The 18,168-nt window shown below is 46.5% G+C and overlaps 1 protein-coding gene across 1 annotated transcript in view; it reads right to left on the reverse strand.

Annotated features, from left to right (window-relative positions):
• Positions 1–2,464: 2,464 nt before the first annotated feature.
• Positions 2,465–18,168, reverse strand: part of alk (ALK receptor tyrosine kinase) — a 768,505-nt gene continuing 752,801 nt past the window's right edge. Inside the window, exons 26-29 of the mRNA XM_029621021.2 lie at positions 9,342–9,443; positions 8,969–9,103; positions 7,941–8,031; positions 2,465–7,673 (exon numbers count right to left, since the gene is read on the reverse strand). Of these exons, the coding sequence (XP_029476881.2) occupies positions 6,534–7,673; positions 7,941–8,031; positions 8,969–9,103; positions 9,342–9,443 (1,468 nt within the window). The 3' untranslated portion in view covers positions 2,465–6,533. The remainder of the gene's footprint in view (positions 7,674–7,940; positions 8,032–8,968; positions 9,104–9,341; positions 9,444–18,168) is intronic.

The raw sequence follows: 18,168 nt of genomic DNA on the forward strand, positions 1-18,168 counted from the left end.
GCAATTACGTTACACTCTAACTCTATCGGGGTCCATGAAAAATACTGTATCTGAATTTGGGAGATGCGTGACTTCCCCAAGAAATATGTAATTATGAAAATGATCTAATTAAGTCTGACCAAGGCATCTAACAATATTGTGTAGGAAGTCCTAATTCACCTGTGGAGGGAGTCTAGTTGCTGTGTTTTGCATTTGCCATAGGGACTAAACAAATATTTATCTGACAATGTGTAAAATACTGCAAATCAGGTTTGACATGAGCTGTATGTTTGAGTGAGTTAAGTCAAGTATGGTAGCAGCCAAGCAATAGTCATTATATAGTAATTTATTCAGTTTTGGCAGATGTCATCTGTAGGGCAACTTACAGGGTTTACTAGAGCCATAGTACAATACTTTATAATTACAACATTTTACAGCTGCAGTTCAAATGTTTTTTACATGGAGCAATGGAGACATGTGCTGCTGCAAAGAAACCGCATATAATGTGAACACACAGCCGATCGGGAAAAGTGTGCAACATGTTACATGAACCCTCTGTCATAAGCCAGAGAGCACCTTAAAAGAAAAATTCAATCATTTTGAATGTTATCGTTTTTGGGAATCTTCGAGCAATGTTCTATCGATTCTCAGTGTCATTTCATGTACTTATTTTGCCATCTTGGGCAGAAATACAGCCGGTATAGGTCAGTTTATGTCAAATGTCTTCACTACATGTCTATAACAGCTTGTAAGGCTTGATGAAAGAGCGTACAAGCAAAGGGTTTACACAACATATTCAAGCAGACAGGCAAACAACTGACACATTGGCACTTCCTGGATACACTCAAATCACCTTCCTCTTAGCTGAGCATAGACTAGCACTCATCTTCATGTACCCATTTGAGACTTATGTACATGAAAGTTGATTCGATTGCACATTATAATGAAGTAATGATCACATAAAACATGTGTCTTTGAATGTATAAAAGCAGATTGCATTGACAGTGTTGACACTATGCACATTGAATGTAAATGTGTACATGGTTGAAGTGGACCACAAGCAATTTGGGTTCAAACTTTTCAATCAGAATACTTTATATTCTACAACACTCTTCTTCAAATAGAAAAATGATGCAGATTTATGAACATATATTTCTTCAAAATAACATTTTGTGGGTAAAGACCTATTCAATATTGTCCAGTATACACTACATGACCAAAAGTATGTGGGCACCTGGTTCTCTAACATCTCATTCCTAAATGATTGGCATTAATATGAATTTGGTCCCCCTTTTGCTGCGATAACAGCCTCCACTCTTTTGGGAAGCCTTTCCAAAAGATGTTGGAATGTTGCTGCTTCCATTCAGCCACAAGAACATTAGTGAGGTCGGAAACTGATGTTGGGAGATTAGGCCTGGCTTGCAGTTCATCCCAAAGGTTTTCGATGGGGTTGAGGAAAGGGCTCTGTGCAGGCCAGTCAAGTTCTTCCACACTGATCTCGCCAAAACATTTCTGTATGGACCTCGCTTTGTGCATGGGGGGCATTGTCATGCGGAAACAGAATAGGGCCTTCCCCAAAATGTTGCCACAAAGTTGGAAGCACAGAATCATGATTCCAACTGAAATAGCTGAATCCACTAATTTGAAGAGGTGTCCACATACTTTTATATATGCAGTACAAGTCAAAAGTTTTAGAATACCTACTTATTCAAGGGTTTTTCTATATTTTTCTATTGTATTTTTCTATTATTCTACAAAAATATGAAATAACACATGGAATCATGTAGTAACCAAAAAATGTTAAACAAATCACAATATATTTTACATTTTAGATTATTTAAAGTAACCACCCTTTGCCCTGATGACAGCTTTGCACACTCTTGGTATTCTCTCAACCACTTTCATTAGGTAGTCACCTGAAATGTATTTCAATTAACAGGTGTGCTTTGTTAAAAGTTAATTTGTGGAATTTATTTCCTTCTTAATGTATCTGAGCCAATCAATTATGTTGTGACAAGGTAGGGGTGGTATACAGAATATAGGGGCGGCAGGGTAGCCTAGTGGTTAGAGCATTGGACTAGTAACCGAAAGGTTGCAAGTTCAAATCCCCGAGCTGACAAGGTACAAAATCTGTCGTTCTGCCTTTGAACAGGCAGTTAACCCACTGTTCCTAGGCTGTCATTGAAAATAAGAATTTGTTCTTAACTGACTTGCCTAGTAAAATAAAGTTCAAATAAAAAAAATTGCCCTATTTGGCAAAAGACCAAGTCCATATTATGGCAAGAACAGCTCAAATAAGTAGAGAAACAACAGACTTTAATAACTTTAATACAGTCAATATGGAACATTTCAAGAACTTTGAAAGTTTCTTCAAGTGCAGTCGCTATGATGAAACTGGCTCTCATGAGGACCGCCATAGAAAAGGAAGATCCAGAGTTAGCTCTGCTGCAGAGAATTGTCACGTTCGTCATAGTGAGTGAGGCTCAGCGTGATTTGAATACATTCTTCTTTTATTAACGAAGAACACCAAACAAAAATAACAAAACGAACGTGACGCTATGATAAACCGAGTGCTGACACAGGCAACTACACATTGACAATAACCCACAAAATACCCAATGAATATGGCTACCTAAATATGGTCCCCAATCAAAGACAATGATAAACAGCTTCCTCTGATTGAGAAACAATCCAGGCAACCATAGACATATAAACCCCTAGATATGCAAAAACCCCTAGACAATACAAAAACTAAACAAACCACCCGTGTCACACACTGACCTAACCAAAATAATAAAGAAAACAAAGTTAACTAAGGTCAGGGCGTGACAGGAACCCCCGCCCCCCAAAGGAGCGGACTCCCGGCCGCAAACCTAAACATATATGGGAGGGTCTGGGTGGGCATCTAACTTTGGTGGTGGCTCTGGCTCTGGACGCTGCCCCTTTTACATTGAGCCCTCCGCCCTTGTAGCACTGACCCATGGATCATCGCCGGAGGCTCATTACTGCGGATCATCGCTGGCGACCTCGGACTGGGGACCTTCGCTGGAGACCCCAGCTGGGGACCATCACTGCATGGATCATCACCGGAGGCCCCGGGCTGGGGACCGTCGCTGGAGTACCCGGGCTGGGGACCGTCGCTGTAGACCCCGGGCTGTGGTCCGTTGTTGTAGGTTCCGGACTTTGGCCCGACATTTGAGGTTCCGGACTGTGGCCCGTCGTTGGAGGTTCCGGACTGTGGCCCATCGTTGGAGGTTCCGGACTGTGGCCCGTCGTTGGAGGTTCCGGACTGTGGCCCGTCGTTGGAGGTTCCGGACTGTGGCCCGTCGTTGGAGGTTCCGGACTGTGGCCCGTCGCCGGACGCTCCGGACTGGGTACTGTCGCCGGACGCTCCGGACTGGGTACTGTCGCCGGACGCTCTGGACTGCCAAGGCACACTGTAGGCCTGGTGCGTGATGCCGGCACTGGTGGTACCGGGCTGGGGACACGCACCTCAGGACGAGTGCGAGGAGCAGGGACAGGGTGTACTGGACTGTGGAGGCGCACTATAGGCCTGGTGCGTGGTGTCGGCACTGGTGGTACAGGGCTACGGACACGCACCTCAGGGAGAGTGCGAGGAGCAGGAACAGGGCGTCCTGGACTGCCGAGGCGCACTATAGGCCTGGTGTGTGGTGTTGGCACTGGTGGTACATGGCTGGGGACACACACCTCAGGGCGAGTGCGGGGAGGAGGCACAGGATACACTGAACCGTGGAGACTCATTGGAGATCCAGAACATAGAGCTGGCTCGATACGTCCTGGCTGGATGCCCATTCTAGCCCGGCAAATGCGAGTAGCTGGAATAGAGCGTGCCAGGCTAGAATAGCGCACTGGAGACACCGTGCGCATCTCTGCATAACACCGTGCCTGACCAGTTACACGCTCCCCATGGTAAGCACGAGGAGTTGGCTCAGGTCTCCCACCTGACTCATGCAATCTCCTCGTGTGCCTCCCCAGAAAGAAAAATATTGGGGCTGCCTCTCGGGCTTCCGTGCTAGCCGTGTACCTTCATATCGTCGCCGTTCCTCTATTGTCTGGTATTTCTCCTCATAGTATCGCCGTTCCGCTTTCGCTGCCTCTCTTTCCTCCTCAGAAAGGCGATACTCCCCTGGCTGTGTCCAGGGTCCTGCCCCATCCAATATTTCCTCATTAAATCAGGTCCATCTCCCCATTAAATGCTGCTGCTCCTCCTTTTCATGCTGCTTGGTCCTTGTTTGGTGGGGTACTCTGTCACGTTCGTCATAGTGAGGAGACCAAGGCGCAGCGCGATTTGAATAAATTCTTATTTTATTAACGAAGAACACTAAACCAACTACCAAAAACAAAACGAACGTGAAGCTATGATAAAATGAGTGCTGAAATAAGCAACTACACATAGACAATAACCCACAAAACACCCAATGAATATGGCTACCTAAATATGGTTCCCAATCAGAGACAAAGATAAACAGCTGCCTCTGATTGAGAACCAATCCAGACAACCATAGACATATAAACCCCTAGACATACAAAAACCCCTAGACAAACAAAACCACTAGACAATACAAAAACAAAACAAACCACCCATGTCCCACCCTGACCTAACCAAAATAATAAAGAAAACTAAGATAACTAAGGTCAGGGCGTGACAAGAATAAGGTCATTACCAGCCTCAGTCATTGCAGCCCAATTAAATGCTTCACACAGATCAAGTAACAGACACATCTCAGTATCAGTGACCCAACACACCTCCAGGCTGTGTAAGGGCTATTTGACTAAGAACGAGAGTGATGGAGTGCTGCATCAGATGACCTGGCTTCCACAATCACCCAACCTCAAACCAGTTGAGATGGTTTGAGAATAGTTGGACCGCAGAGTGAAAGAAAAGCAGCCAATAAGTGCTCATCATATGTGGGAACTCCTTCCAGACTGTTGGAAAAGCATTCCAGGTGAAGCTGACTGAGTGAATGCCAAGAGTGTGCAAAGCTGCCATCAAGGCAAAGGTTGGCTACTTTGAAGAATCTCAAATATAAAATACATTTTGATTTGTTTAACACATTTTTGGTTAGTACATGATTCCATATGTGTTATTTCATATTTTTGATGTCTTCACTATTATTCTACAATGTAGGAAATAGCAAAAATAAAGAAAAACCCTTGAATAAGTTGGTATTCTAAAACTTTTGATTGGTACTTTATATACAAAAGTATATGGACACCACCACTTTCATTTAAATGATTTGCCACATATAAGAATCCATGGAACAGTAATTTCTGTCTTTCCATAGAGGGCCATATTATATACATATAAAACATATTTAACGAGAAATGGAAGGTGAACTTGCCTGAATAAACATTTAAGATCAGTGTACAGTAAGCTCCATAGTATTGCCCTTCTAAGAAAAATAATTCTGTCCGTCTTTCTTTACCTCTCCCTCTCGCTCTCGCTCAAACACACCTAATCACACACCTTAAATTGTAAAGACAGCCACTCACATACTCATGGCACTGTTACACTCCCCCAACAATTCCCTTTCACTTCCACCCTCATACCATAGCAACCTTTACCACCATGAGTACTGATTCCAACTGTCTGAAATACCATTCAGTGCATTGGTCATTGTTCACAAGGGTTTATATTAATTCAATTAAGTCGACATTGGACAAAGATTAGTGCAAAAAAAAGTCAAATAGCTAACCCATGTACAGCATGTCAAACTAATTTGGAAAAGGTTGGTGTATTAATAATTTATAGAGCTCCCAAATAATAAATAGACAAATAAATAAATAAACAAGCAGGCAAGCAAGCATCAACAAACACATTTTTTTCTTCATTGTAAAAAAAAACACAAAACAACTCAGGAATCCAGTGTCCGACTGTCACCATATTTTGGGAAAATTGTTTCTGATTGATGAATCAACTGCCAAGGCCATAATTGCCAATGAAATAGATAACCCGCAATGAATGACAGCTAGAGAAGAAGTTAGCTAATGCTACAGTCAGTTAGACATCTAGCAGATGTGTATGGTTCTTAGTTATGTGTTTGTATGTTCTGTTTGTGTGTTTCCAGCATGACTCCATGTGAAAGGCTACGTTGACATCGACAGAGCCGCGAAGATGAGCGGGCGGCTCGTGAACACATTGCAAAGAAATTAGCTAGTTCAACCGAATGGAAACATCTAACCGTCCTGCCACAATTGTCTACTGAACATTAGCCAGTGCTGCAACATGTACATTGTTCCTGTTTTCCTAGCCAACAACCCATAAGCTTTTCTTCTTAGTGGTCCTTTGCAGCTCTCCAATGTGCTTTAACACCCCATTGTAATTTCCACAGCCATTTTATCTCATTGGGATGAAACATTTTGGACTCAATGCAATAGCTTGATCCAATCGGTGGATGAAACCAAGGTGTCCTGACGGGAGGGCTGGTCGTAAGGTGTCCTGACACAGTGTTGCACGGTGTATCATCAAGTCTGGCTGTATGCCTATCTGTCTGTACACAGAGTCTCCAAGGTGGAGGTTGGGGTTGGAGGGGCTAAAGCACTGTGGCATTGTGGCCCTCCATCCGTGGCAGCCTCGGGTCCTGCACCGTCCCCATGGTGACCAGCAGAGGGAGGCTGTCCTCGGCTTTGGCCGTCGTCGAGTGGCTCAGCGACAGCTGGGTCCCCGCCACTCCTCTCTGGAGGGCCACGGGTGGCGGGGGAGGGGGCGGTGGAGGAGTGGGGTTGACAGAGACCGGATTCTGGTGGTGGTGGGCTGCCTCTAGGGGTAACCCTTGCTCCTGGTAGCCATAGCCGATGTTCCCGCAGGGGAATCTGCGAAGTCTAAATAGAGGGACCGGGGGTAGGGCGGCGGAATCTAACAGGAGCGGGGAAGGGGTAGGATCAGTGGTACACAAGGAGGTAGCCTGGGGTGGTGGCGGAGGTGGCAAAAGCGGCCTGCAGAACCCCTGCTGTTGCTGCTGCTGGTTTTGTAAGAGCTGCATCTGCTGTTGCTGCTGTGGATGGAAGGGGTATGGTGGCTGGAACTGCTGCTTGTGCTGCTGGAGACTCAGGGCCCCCACCGCCTCGGGCACAGTCCGTCCCTTGTGCTCCTGCCCCTCGCCTGGCACCCTCCCACCTCCAACTCCCCCACCTCCACTGCCCACTCTTTCCTGCTTTTGCTGCAGCTGTTGTTGTTGCTGCGGTTGTTGCTGATGCTGCTGCTTCTTCTGCTGTTGCAGCTGGAGGAACCAGGAGCCGTAAGTGGGGTTCCACAGGTTGGTGGGTTTCCCATTGCGACCCTCCTTATCCCCAGGGTGGCCCTGGGTGAAGGCCAGATTGACGTGGCCACCGTCTGGGTTAGGTTGCTGGGTGGAGATGGGGGGAGGTGCCTTGGAGGTGGCTGTGGTTATGGTGAATGTCTGGGGATGGGGCTGGAGTTGTTGAGCCATCGCCTGGGGCTTGCAGGTTTCGGGGAGCTGGTTGGTAAGGAGGAGGGGTTGTTCAACTCTTCGGTTCTCCTCGGTGGGCTTGGGGGCTGACGATGGCGGTGCGGGGCCCACACCGTCAGGCATCAGAGTGGACACCAGCAGGGGGGAGGCCGTGGGGTCCTCAGGGCGCATGGGTACCTGCTCCTCCTCTTCAGGGAGGGGGCCATATTCCACAGGCAAGGGAACAGTCACCACATCGGGGTCCTGGAGAGGATAGAGGAGCAATGTTACTAGCATTAGACACAAACAATTGTGAACAACAAACTATGATATTAACATTACAAATGTCTGAATTTGTAGAAATTCCCAAAAGGAATATAGATTTTACACGGACATACAGGTTATGAGCTATGTCACTTCTTAAAATAGTCAAACATATTAAAATAATCTCTTGGCAGTTAGACAGTCATAATAATACTTGAGCACATTTCAAGTGCAGAGGTGTTGACTCTCAATTGTCACGCTCCCTACCTGTAAGCAGTAGTCAATCCTTTCCAAGATGGTGGAGAAGTTGGGCCTGTCTTCCGGTTGATGCTGCCAACTCTGTGTCATTATCCGGTACCTGAGAGAGAGGGAGACACACACACACACACACACACACACACACTCCAAAATGTTTCTTCTATTTGAACTTTGCACAAGTTGACTAGTCTCTAGACAGACGGTTTACTTCTGGCAATGTATCAATGCTCCAGCGGCATCAGTTGGGAAAGAAATTGGAAGTGTCACCGGGAACGTCCCTGCCATATCTACTTGCAACCTTAGCTAATCATGAGCACAATTCCTGCCTGCATTTTAAGCCTCGCCTACCGAAACTTGTGATTTGTCTGGAGAGTTGGCTGTCTGAAGATTCCTTTTGAAATGTACAAGAGAAGCTGACATTCTCCTCAGACCTTGTGCCTTTGCTGCCTAGCTCACGATGCTCCAAGGTCTGGGATATCCGAGACCACACTTTGACAAACAGTTAAAAAACATGTTCCCCCATTCACTAATACACTTGACAAACTCGCACACAATGATGGCAATAAAGTGTAACATCCCACTAGTTTGAGTGATTACTGTTGGAAAGTCAGTGGCGGTTAAACTGAACCCATTATTGGCAGGGCTGATTTGCCTCTTGTGTAATATGCTGTGGTAATGTGAGCTAGTCATGATGAAGTTTACTACATGGGGACTGTGTCTGTTTTTGTGTGAAAAAATTATCACAGAAGAAAAGGGTGGCGAGCACGTGATAGTTTGAGAAGTTATGGGTGTGTGTGTACGCTTGAATCCCTGTGTAAGTCTGCATACTGTGTGTGCATGGGTGAAACTGTATACTGTGTGAGGGTGTATTATGTGTGTAACAGAATAAGTTCCATCCCTGTCTGAGTGTCAGTTCAGAAAGGGGCGGAAGTTGACTGAGCGACAGTTCACTTTTCAATCTTCACTAGCCTGCTAGCTCACATCTGCTACATGTGTTTGGGTGAAGTGTGATAGTTTTGGTGGTATTTTGGACTTACACAGGCCCTGGGCAGTTTTTGGGAGGGTCCATCCTTCCCCCACTGGTGACAAACTCCAACACTTCCTGGTTACTGCGACTGGGATAGGGCATATAGCCCAAAGAGAAGATCTCCCATAGCAGCACCCCAAAGGACCTGAGAGAGAGGGGGAAAGAGGTAGGAGGAAGAAGGAGATGGGGGGAGGGAAAGAATCATAAAGGTGACAGGGGTGAAGGAGAGAGGGAGAAAGTAGTGAGGCTTTCAAAAGGTGAAAAAGCATATTCTCCATTAGGACAGAGAGGGGGAGGTGAGGTAGACTGGAGCGGTGAAATGAAAGGGGGTGACATTCAAGATAACTAAAGTGTTATTGAGAGTGTGTTTCAATGAAACGTACCATGTGTCTGTTTTGGATGTGAAGATCCCCTCCATGAAGGCTTCCGGAGGCATCCACTTCACAGGCAGCATGGCGCGCCCACCCTTTCTGTAGTAGCTGGCCCTGTGGGGAGACACAGACACACACACAGTTGATTTTGTTAGTGCTTTTGCAGGACTCCATTTACTGCACAACAGGTAGAGAAAGGGATGAAAAGAGATAGGGCAGAGCCAAAGTTCAGTCACACCAGTGTTTCCATAGAAACAGCACAACATCAGATCTAATAATTGGATCCTCCTTTTACACAGCGATAATGCGCCGTGCTGATCCAATCAGTGGAATTTTACAATAACTGTAACAGAACGAGTGGACGCCCACGAATGTACTCAGTCCTCCTTATCTTCAAGAGAAAGGGGGGGTATTTAAATTTTTTCACAGACCGAGTTGTTTTAAACTGTCTCACGCACCTGCTGTGAGCTTGTTATCTGATAGGCAGCAGAGTTATCAGTTTCATCTTCACCAGTCCCGAACACGCACTGAGAAGATAAACGTTAACTTGGAATTGCACCTTCTGATTTTGCATTGTTTTTTGGCTTGCTTCTCTAGAAATTCTGGTGGCCATGACAGATGGTAAACGTGAGTTGCCTTGGGGGTGTGGTTTGATGTGAGTATTTCTTGGGTGTGTCCTTGTAGAATGTTTTGAGGGATTGACGGCCCATGACAAACCTTTTCATTGTCCTGAGGGGGAAGAGGCTCTGTCACACCTCCTTCACAACTGTGCAGGTGTGAGTGGGCCATTTTAAGGCCTTTAAGGTGAGTTTAAGGCCTTTAAGGTTGAGTTGGACACCAAGGAACTTAAAGCTCTCAACCCGCTCCACTGCAGCCCTGTAGTCCACGATTAGCTCCTTGGTCTTCTTGATGTTGAGGGAGAGGTTGTTGTCCCAGCACCACACTGCCAGGTCACTGACCTCCTCCCTGTAGGCTGTCCCATCATCGCCGGTGATCAGGCCCACCACCGCAGTCAACAAACTTCATGATTGTGTTGAATCAAATCTAGCTTTATTTATACAGCACATGGAATGCAACACAACAAGAAAAAACGAATTAAAACAATGAAAATAACTGAAAGAAAAACTGAATGAAGCTAAAATGGTGTGTTTTAAGATCTCTTTTAAAAATGTCCACAGTTTCGGCCGACAGGCTATTTCAGAGGCTGGGGGCACAATAACTAATGGCTGCCTCGCCATGCCTCTTGGTCCTAGGCTTTGGGATAGTTAAAAGGCCAGAGCACCTGAGGGATCTACTGGGTACATAACTTAAAAGCATGTCTCACATGTATTAGAGTGTACAATTCTTATATTGGAAGAATTGTATTTAAAAACCAAATTGAAGAATCTTATAATGAGGGATCTCAGGCTAGTAATAGGCTAGTAATAGCGGTTGAATAGGCTAGTAATAGGGATTGCAACCATTTTGGCTGATCATTTTAGAACGAGAGGGTCCAGATTATCTAGCCAAGCTGATTTGTACGGGTCCAGGTGTTGCTGCTCTTTCAGGACTTTAGGTCTTTGGATTTGGGTGAAGGAGAAGCGGGGCGGGTTTGGGCAAGTTGCTGCAGGGGGTGCTGAGGTGTTGGCTGGGGTAGGGGTAGCCAAGTGGAAAGCATGGCCAGCCGTGGAAAAATACTTATTGAAATGATCGATTATCGTAGATTTTATCGGTGGTGACAGTGTTTCCTATTCTCAGTGCAGTGGGCAGCTGGGAGGAGGTGCTCTTATTCTCCATGGACTTTACAGTGTCCCAAAACTTTTTGGAATTAGTGCTGCAGAATGCAAATATCTGTTTGAAAAAGCTAGCCTTAGATTTCCTAACTGACTGAGTATATTGGTCCCTGACGAGTTAGATTTCACGGGGGCTCGATGCTAATGCAGAACGCCACAGGATGTTTTTGTGCTGGTCAAGGGCAGTCAAGTCTGGGGTGAACCATGGGATATGTCTGTTCTTAGTTCTACATATTTTGAATGGGGCATGCTTATTTAAGATGGAGAGAAAAGCACTTTCAAACAACAACCAGGCATCCTCTACTGACAGGATGAGGTCAATATCCTTCCAGGATACCCAGGCCAGGTCGGTTAGAAAGGCCTGCTCACTGAAGTGTTTTAGGGAGCGTTTGGCAGTGATGAGGAATGGTCGTTTGACCGTGGACCCATTATGCACGCAGGCAATGAGGCAGTGACTGCTGAGATCCTGGTTGAAGACAGCAGACGTGTATTTAGAGGGCAAGTTGGTCAGGAGGATATCTACGAGGGTGCCCATGGTTACGGATTTAGGGTTGTACCTGGTAGGTTTCATGATCATTTGTGTGAGATTGAGGGCATCTAGCTTAGATTGTAGGATGGCCGGGGTGTTAAACATGTCCCAGTTTAGGTTACCTAACAGTACAAACTCTGAAGATAGATGGGTGGTGATCAATTCACATATGGTGTCCAGGGAACATCTGGGGGCTGAAGGGGGTCTATAACAAGTGGCAACGGTAAGAGACTTGTTTCTGGAAAGGTTCAAATTGTTTGGGCACAGACCTGGATAGTATGACTGAACTCTGCAGTAGATTGCAACTCCATCCCCTTTGGCAGTTCTATCTTGTTAGAAAATGTTGTAGTTAGGGATGGAAATTTCAGGATTTTGGGGTGGCCTTCCTAAGCCAGGGTTCAGACATGGCTAGGACATCCGGATTGGCGGAATGTGTTAAAGCAGTGAATAAAACAAACTTGGGGATCAGACCTCTAATGTTAACATGCATGAAACATATGCTTTTACGGTTACAGAAGTCAACAAATGAGAGCGCCTGGGTTAACCTCTACATCACCAGAGGAACAGAGGAACAGAGGAGGAGTAGTATAAGAATACGGCTAAAATAACTGGTCGTCTAGTGCGTTCAGAACAGAGAGTAAGGGGACAGGTTTCTGGGCACAGAAGGATAGATTCAAGGCATAATGTACAGACAAGGGTCTGTATAGGATGTGAGTACTGTGGAGGTAAGCCTAGGCATTGAGTGACGATGAGAGAGTTTTTGTCTCTCGAAGTACCATTTAAGCCAGGTGAGGTCACCGTATGTGTACAAGGCATATAGACATTAGGGAGAGGCATGTGTAGCCGACTAATCATAGAGTCAAGTGAGTAGCTAGGTGAGCTGGAGGCATGGAGATTCAGACAGCTAGCAGGCCGGGGCTAGCAGCAGGCTAGCAGATGGGCCTCAGGGGAACGTCACAACGGGGCGGCAGGGTAGCCTAGTGGTTAGAGCGTTGGGCTAGTAACCGGAAGGTTGCAAGTTCAAACCCCCGAGCTGACAAGGTACAAATCTGTCGTTCTGCCCCTGAACAGGCTGTTAACCCACTGTTCCTAGGCCGTCATTGAAAATAAGAATTTGTTCTTAACTGACTTGCCTGGTTAAATAAAGAAAAAAGAAAAAACAGGGGAGCCTGTGGAAACCACCTTGGACAGTTACGTTGGCAGAACAGTCGTGATGGATCGACGGGGCTCTGTGTCGGCAGCAAAGGGTCCAGGCCAATTGGCAAAAGAGGTATTGAAGCCCAGGGATTATCTGATAGATTTCTTTGGCTAGACGGGGGATGGGCTGATGGATTTATCAGGCCATCAATGGTTGAGAAGAGCTCTCTAATTATTCTGATTATTAGTGATCAAGTTACAAAAATTTGCCTGTCTGGCATTTCAAATTGCCTTGTTATATATTCCAAGTGTCTCTCTCAGAATGTCATAACGGACCTGCAACTTTGACTTTCTCCACTTCAGCTCTGCCTTTCTCCATTTTCTCTTTAATTGATTTGTTTCATCACTCATGTAAGGGGCTCTCCGTATGGATGCTGCCTTTTTCAACTTTTCTGGAACTATGGCATCAATGGTTGCCCTTAATTTGCTATTAAAGTCATCAACAAAATCATCACAAGAGGAAGGCAGAATAGGGGATGGAGTATTGATCATACACTCAATATCTGTATCAACTTCAGATGTAAGACAGTGTTTCTTAATAATGTGGTTATGGGTGGGCCCAGTAGAAAGCCCCATGGTAATAACCAGGTCAAGAGTATGGCCACGGTTATGGGTGGGCCCAGTAGAAAGCCCCATGGTAATAACCAGGTCCAGAGTATGGCCACGGTTATGGGTGGGCCCAGTAGAAGCTCCAAGCTCGTCATCAAGCTCGAGACCCTGGGTCGCGACCCCGCCCTGTGCAACTGGGTACTGGACTTCCTGACGGGCCGCCCCCAGGTGGTGAGGGTAGGCAACAACATCTCCACCCCGCTGATCCTCAACACTGGGGCCCCACAAGGGTGCATTCTGAGCCCTCTCCTGTACTCCCTGTTCACCCACGACTGTGTGGCCACGCACGCCTCCAACTCAATCATCAAGTTTGCGGATGACACAACAGTGGTAGGCTTGATTACCAACAACGACGAGACGACCTACAGGGAGGAGGTGAGGGCCCTCGGAGTGTGGTGTCAGGAAAATAACCTCACACTCAACGTCAACAAAACTAAGGAGATTTTTTTCCATTTTTTTTTCGCCTTTATTTAACCAGGTAGGCTAGTTGAGAACAAGTTCTCATTTGCAACTGCGACCTGGCCAAGATAAAGCATAGCAGTGTGAACAGACAACACAGAGTTACACATGGAGTAAACAATTAACACGTCAATAACACAGTAGAAAAAAGGGGGGAGTCTATATACAATGTGTGCAAAAGGCATGAGGTAGGCGAATAATTAAAATTTTGCAGTTTAACACTGGAGTGATAAATGATCAGATGGTCATGTACAGGTAAAGATATTGGTGTGCAAAAGAGCAGAAAAGTAAATAAATAAAACAGTATGGGGATGAGGTAGGTGAAAATGGGTGGGCTATTTACCAATAGACTATGTACAGCTGCAGCGATCAGTTAGCTGCTCAGATAGCTGATGTTTGAAGTTGGTGAGGGAGATAAAAGTCTCCAACTTCAGCGATTTTTGCAATTCATTCCAGTCACAGGCAGCAGAGTACTGGAACGAAAGGCGGCCGAATGAGGTGTTGGCTTTAGGGATGATCAATGAGATACACCTGCTGGAGCGCGTGCTACGGATGGGTGTTGCCATCGTGACCAGTGAACTGAGATAAGGCGGAGCTTTACCTAGCATGGACTTGTAGATGACCTGGAGCCAGTGGGTCTGGCGACGAATATGTAGCGAGGGCCAGCCGACTAGAGCATACAAGTCGCAGTGGTGGGTGGTATAAGGTGCTTTAGTGACAAAACGGATGGCACTGTGATAGACTGCATCCAGTTTGCTGAGTAGAGTGTTGGAAGCCATTTTGTAGATGACATCGCCGAAGTCGAGGATCGGTAGGATAGTCAGTTTTACTAGGGTAAGCTTGGCGGCGTGAGTGAAGGAGGCTTTGTTGCGGAATAGAAAGCCGACTCTTGATTTGATTTTCGATTGGAGATGTTTGATATGAGTCTGGAAGGAGAGTTTGCAGTCTAGCCAGACACCTAGGTACTTATAGATGTCCACATATTCAAGGTCGGAACCATCCAGGGTGGTGATGCTAGTCGGGCATGCGGGTGCAGGCAGCGATCGGTTGAAAAGCATGCATTTGGTTTTACTAGCGTTTAAGAGCAGTTGGAGGCCACGGAAGGAGTGTTGCATGGCATTGAAGCTCATTTGGAGGTTAGATAGCACAGTGTCCAATGACGGGCCGAAAGTATATAGAATGGTGTCGTCTGCGTAGAGGTGGATCAGGGAATCGCCCGCAGCAAGAGCAACATCATTGATATATACAGAGAAAAGAGTCGGCCCGAGAATTGAACCCTGTGGCACCCCCATAGAGACTGCCAGAGGACCGGACAGCATGCCCTCCGATTTGACACACTGAACTCTGTCTGCAAAGTAATTGGTGAACCAGGCAAGGCAGTCATCCGAAAAACCGAGGCTACTGAGTCTGCCGATAAGAATATGGTGATTGACAGAGTCGAAGGCCTTGGCAAGGTCGATGAAGACGGCTGCACAGTACTGTCTTTTATTGATGGCGGTTATGATATCGTTTAGTACCTTGAGTGTGGCTGAGGTGCACCCGTGACCGGCTCGGAAACCAGATTGCACAGCGGAGAAGGTACGGTGGGATTCGAGATGGTCAGTGACCTGTTTGTTGACTTGGCTTTCGAAGACCTTAGATAGGCAGGGCAGGATGGATATAGGTCTGTAACAGTTTGGGTCCAGGGTGTCTCCCCCTTTGAAGAGGGGGATGACTGCGGCAGCTTTCCAATCCTTGGGGATCTCGGACGATATGAAAGAGAGGTTGAACAGGCTGGTAATAGGGGTTGCGACAAAGGCGGCGGATAGTTTCAGAAATAGAGGGTCCAGATTGTCAAGCCCAGCTGATTTGTACGGGTCCAGGTTTTGGAGCTCTTTCAGAACATCTGCTATCTGGATTTGGGTAAAGGAGAACTTGGAGAGGCTTGGGCGAGTAGCTGCGGGGGGGGCGGAGCTGTTGGCCGAGGTTGGAGAAGCCAGGCGGAAGGCATGGCCAGCCGTTGAGAAATGCTTATTGAAGTTTTCGATAATCATGGACTTATCGGTGGTGACCGTGTTACCTAGCCTAGTGCAGTGGGCAGCTGGGAGGAGGTGCTCTTGTTCTCCATGGACTTCACAGTGTCCCAGAACTTTTTGGAGTTGGAGCTACAGGATGCAAACTTCTGCCTGAAGAAGATGGCCTTAGCTTTCCTGACTGACTGCGTGTATTGGTTCCTGACTTCCCTGAACAGTTGCATATCACGGGGACTCTTCGATGCTATTGCAGTCCGCCACAGGATGTTTTTGTGCTGGTCGAGGGCAGTCAGGTCTGGAGTGAACCAAGGGCTGTATCTGTTCTTGGTTCTGCATTTTTTGAACGGAGCATGCTTATCTAAAATGGAGAGGAAGTTGCTTTTAAAGAATGACCAGGCATCCTCAACTGACGGGATGAGGTCAATGTCCTTCCAGGATACCCGGGCCAGGTCGATTAGGAAGGCCTGCTCACAGAAGTGTTTTAGGGAGCGTTTGACAGTGATGAGGGGTGGGCGTTTGACTGCGGCTCCGTAGCGGATACAGGCAATGAGGCAGTGATCGCTGAGATCCTGGTTGAAGACAGCGGAGGTGTATTTGGAGGGCCAGTTGGTCAGGATGACGTCTATGAGGGTGCCCTTGTTTACAGAGTTAGGGTTGTATCTGGTGGGTTCCTTGATGATTTGTGTGAGATTGAGGGCATCTAGCTTAGATTGTAGGACTGCCGGGGTGTTAAGCATATCCCAGCTTAGGTCACCTAACAGAACAAACTCTGACGCTAGATGGGGGGCGATCAAATCACAAATGGTGTCCAGAGCACAGCTGGGAGCTGAGGGGGGTCGGTAGCAGGCGGCAACAGTGAGAGACTTATTTCTGGAGAGAGTCATTTTCAAAATTAGTAGTTCGAACTGTTTGGGTATGGACCTGGAAAGTATGACATTACAAAGATGATTGTGGACTTCAGGAAACAGCAGAGGGAACACCCCCCTATCCACATCGATGGAACAGTAGTGGAGAGGGTAGTAAGTTTTAAGTTCCTCGGCGTACACATCACAGACAAACTGAATTGGTCCACCCACACAGACAGCATCGTGAAGAAGGCGCAGCAGCGCCTCTTCAACCTCAGGAGGCTGAAGAAATTTGGCTTGTCATCAAAAACACTCACAAACTTCTACAGATGCACAATCGAGAGCATCCTGTCGGGCTGTATCATCGCCTGGTACGGCAACTGCTCCGCCCACAACCGTAAGGCTCTCCAGAGGGTAGTGAGGTCTGCACAACGCATCACCGGGGGCAAACTACCTGCCCTCCAGGACACCTACACCACCCGATGTCACAGGAAAGCCATAAAGATCATCAAGGACAACAACCACCCGAGCCACTGCCTGTTCACCCCGCTATCATCCAGAAGGCGAGGTCAGTAGAGGTGCTTCAAAGCTGGGACCGAGAGACTGAAAAACAGCTTCTATCTCAAGGCCACCAGACTGTTAACCACTAACATTGAGTGGCTGCTGCCAACACACTGACTCAACTCCAGCCACTTTAATAATGGGAATTGATGGGAAATGATGTAAAATATATCACTAGCCACTATAAACAATGCTACCTAATATAATGTTTACACACCCTACATTATTCATATCATATGTATACGTATATACTGTACTCTATATCATCTACTGCATCTTTATGTAATACATGTATTACTAGCCACTTTAACGATGCCACTTTGTTTGCATACTCATCTCATATGTATATACTGTACTCAATACCATCTACTGTATCTTGCCTATGCCGCTCTGTACCATCACTCATTCATATATCTTTATATACATATTCTTTATCCCCTTACACTGTCTATAAGGTAGTAGTTTTGGAATTGTTAGCTAGATTACTTGTTGGTTATTACTGCATTGTCGGAACTAGAAGCACAAGCATTTCGCTACACTCGCATTAACATCTGCTAACCATGTGTTTGTGACAAATACAATTTGATTTGATTTGATTTAGAAAGCCCCTTGGTAATAACCAGGTCCAGAGTATGGCCACGGTTATGGGTGGGCCCAGTAGAAAGCCCCTTGGTAATAAGCAGGTCCAGAGTATGGCCACGGTTATGGGTGGGCCCAGTAGAAAGCCCCATTGTAATTACCAGGTCCAGAGTATGGCCATGGTTATGTGTGGGCCCCGTAATTTGTTAGATAAAGTCTATAGATCTCAAAAGATTCAGAAATTCAAAGGCCTTGGAGTCAGTCTCTGTCACCCAA

This window comes from Oncorhynchus nerka, linkage group LG28, assembly GCF_034236695.1.
Source record: "Oncorhynchus nerka isolate Pitt River linkage group LG28, Oner_Uvic_2.0, whole genome shotgun sequence".
Taxonomy (NCBI): Eukaryota; Metazoa; Chordata; class Actinopteri; order Salmoniformes; family Salmonidae; genus Oncorhynchus; species Oncorhynchus nerka.